At 45.4% G+C, this 2,833-nt stretch overlaps 1 protein-coding gene across 1 annotated transcript; it reads right to left on the bottom strand.

Annotated features, from left to right (window-relative positions):
• Positions 1-496: 496 nt before the first annotated feature.
• COCCADRAFT_10466 (uncharacterized protein) lies at positions 497-1,629 on the bottom strand (the record flags this gene model as incomplete). The annotated part of the gene is made up of 3 exons (XM_007720763.1): positions 497-878; positions 933-1,321; positions 1,375-1,629. The coding sequence occupies 3 exons, from the start codon at positions 1,627-1,629 to the stop codon at positions 497-499; spliced, it is 1,026 nt and encodes a 341-aa protein (XP_007718953.1).
• Between the last annotated feature and the right edge of the window lie 1,204 nt (positions 1,630-2,833).

Below are 2,833 nucleotides of genomic sequence, written 5' to 3'. Positions count from 1 at the left end.
TCCAACATGTTAATATATAGGGGAAGAGGTGATGCGTTTTTAACCTCTAGTAAAGAGGGTTATTTCAAGTCCAATCCTATTAAGAACTAAGAATAGAGCCTAGAAACGTATCAAACGCTAATAAAGGCGGATCTATCTGAACTCTAAGTGTATTGAGGAGTAAAGATTGAGTGAATTATTCCTAATAAGTTTTGCAATAGTGATAGTAGGTAGAGTTTGTATAGTAAGCTTCAGAATCTGCAAGTCAAAAGCTAGACATTACGTATGCTGCGTGGGCCTACACCACTTTTACATAGCTATCATTGTGAAGTAGAGTAATCATGAAGTACTTTCGTTCGGTTCAGGAGCGGAACGAAAACTTGCTCAGTCAGATCTGTCCCGTAATCACATCTCTACAAGTCGCAAGCTTGCTACGTCCATCTCGCTACTTTACTGTGACAATATCTTTATTACTTAGTGTACTTTTGTTGGTTATTATGCTATAATCATCTTATTCCTAGTCTTTTAGCCTGATAGTACTACTAGTAGGACTTGACCTATCTCCACCTGTAACCTGGACATTATATTGTTTCGAACTATGACTCGTGAGCTGGATATCGTGATCGCCATGTTGGCTTGGATGCTCCTGATACCCTGCTCGTGATGGATGGCCAGAGGTCCACGCGCGCGAGCGCTTGCGACTGGCACTATCGTGTGTTGAAGTATCATTAAGAACGAGACGGAGCAAGGGGCGGAGTGTAGCAGCGGCGGAAGTAGCGAGGCCAATGCCGGTTTCGCAGGTAGACCAGATTGCGACATCGATGGTAGAGTAGAGGAAGTCGGGGATATCGTTGAGGCCATTGATGAAAGGCAGGCGGACAATAGTCGCCGAGGAACCACTAGTAACGCATTAGTGCATAATACCAAGGACGATCTGAGGTAGATAATCTTACATAGCGCAACAGGCGAGTACAATACCCACAGTGACTTTGTTCCTCTTGTTCATTTGTAAACCATGGACAATGAAGATTGGAACGATACTGAACGTCCAATCGGTTACACATGATAACGCAGAGTAGCCATAGAACGAATTGACAATGACTTTGGAGGGTATGCAGTAGCCTTTACCACCGCGAAATTGCTCCCAGAAGAAGGAAACCGGCCAGCACTGGAAGGTGAAGATGAAGAAGAAGTACACGCTGTATATCTGGATAGCAAGCAGAGAAGTCCAGAGAATGATGCGATGAACTCTCTTCTGGGCGATGCGCAGCAAGAAGATACCGATGCTGGATTTGAGAAAGATGTTCGTGACAACATAAGTCGGTTCGCAGGCCCACCACCACTATTACGAGTTAATATAAACGTAGGCTATAACATGATCATGTTATTACACACCTTCATACCAACTGGGTACTTTTCGTCTGGAATAAGATATCGTCGTTTTCCAGTTCCGTTCGAAATACCCAGACGCGCTAGGGTACAAAAGACCAAGAATGAAACCAGCGTAAGGACAGAACAGTAGTCATCGGCCGAGAAGTTCTTCACAATTACTAATTTGCAGTAACATCGAAGCATCACTAGCAGAATGCAGATGCACATGAAGAAGCCAAGCACACCAATGAATTCTTGGGATCGATCATCGCGCGCCATTCTTGTGGTTGAAAATTCGGTGTAGAGATGGGTCAAACTCAAAATCCGGCGCGCAAGCAAGACTGATATGAAAGCGTCGCTCTTTGCACGTCCTTTCTAAAGGGGCTGACATGACTCTGTACACGACTAGGCGTACTGCCTATATGGAGAAGGAATTTCCGTCGACTCGGAACACAGGCAAACGCAGACTAGCTCTCATTCTTGCCCGTGTCGTTTCAGCCCTAAATCGGCAATGACTTGCCGTGCGGGATGGGTAGGATGGGTAAGCGGTTACCCGTGTTCAATCATTGTTTGGCTCGGGTTTGATCGCGCGATTAGCGTCTACGCCACCCTTCAGAATTTGCTCTACGCTAATTTTACTCCACCGAGCTGATAAGTTCTGGAACAACTCAAATGCACAAAAGCGGGGATGGCGTATCAAAAATTTGCATTGCTTTATCGCCTCTTGAGCAGAGTAAACATGAAGTCCAAAGTCAGATCCGTATGGGAATGTGCTGTGCCGTAAGATTGCTGATCTACTAGATCTTGATTGATCCGCCCCGCCGCAATGGCCAGGGCCCATCTGCGAATCCCCCAAGATCATTACCCCTAGTTCAATACAAAGAATCGAACCTCAACTAATGCGCTGCTTTCCTAGTAGCTAACAAAATGTCCTCGATGTGAATTGAGCCTTAGGCGCACTACAAGAATATAGATTTCGATGACGGTCATTGGAACTGCTCTTGAGTTCGCTTTTATGCATCCAGGTAAACACACCTGGCATAGTTTGGTGACAGCTTACGTTGACCTATTGCCTGAATATTTATTCCTTAGATTACAAGAAGTAAAACCTAGTGTTGTATCGAGGGAACTCGAATTCCTGGCCGGCTTGACCATATCCTGGGTCTCTCTAATCCAATAAAGCAAAACCCCTCTCCGTGAGCAATCGGCCCTTCCGGATCCTCTACGTATGGCGCCTTGGCACTATCCATAGAACCTAGGTGCAACGCCCCTCACCTAGGTTTCATACCACGCCTGACTATCGCGAAGACTTAGCAAGCATTGGTTCTTTCTTATGATTAGAAAAGAGCTTGTTGGTTGATCTTCAGTTGTTTCTTGAATAACATGTGCTCAATACCTAGTGATTGCTTCACTTGTCAGAATACGGGTATATCTTAGGTGGTGGACAGAATCCGGGTGTTCTCGAGTACCCGGATTCTGTGAT

The sequence above is a fragment of the Bipolaris zeicola genome (assembly GCF_000523435.1).
Source record: "Bipolaris zeicola 26-R-13 unplaced genomic scaffold scaffold_629, whole genome shotgun sequence".
Classification (NCBI taxonomy): domain Eukaryota; kingdom Fungi; phylum Ascomycota; class Dothideomycetes; order Pleosporales; family Pleosporaceae; genus Bipolaris; species Bipolaris zeicola.
Note: the sequence above shows the minus strand (reverse complement) of the source record. Positions and strands in the feature narration are given on the sequence as shown.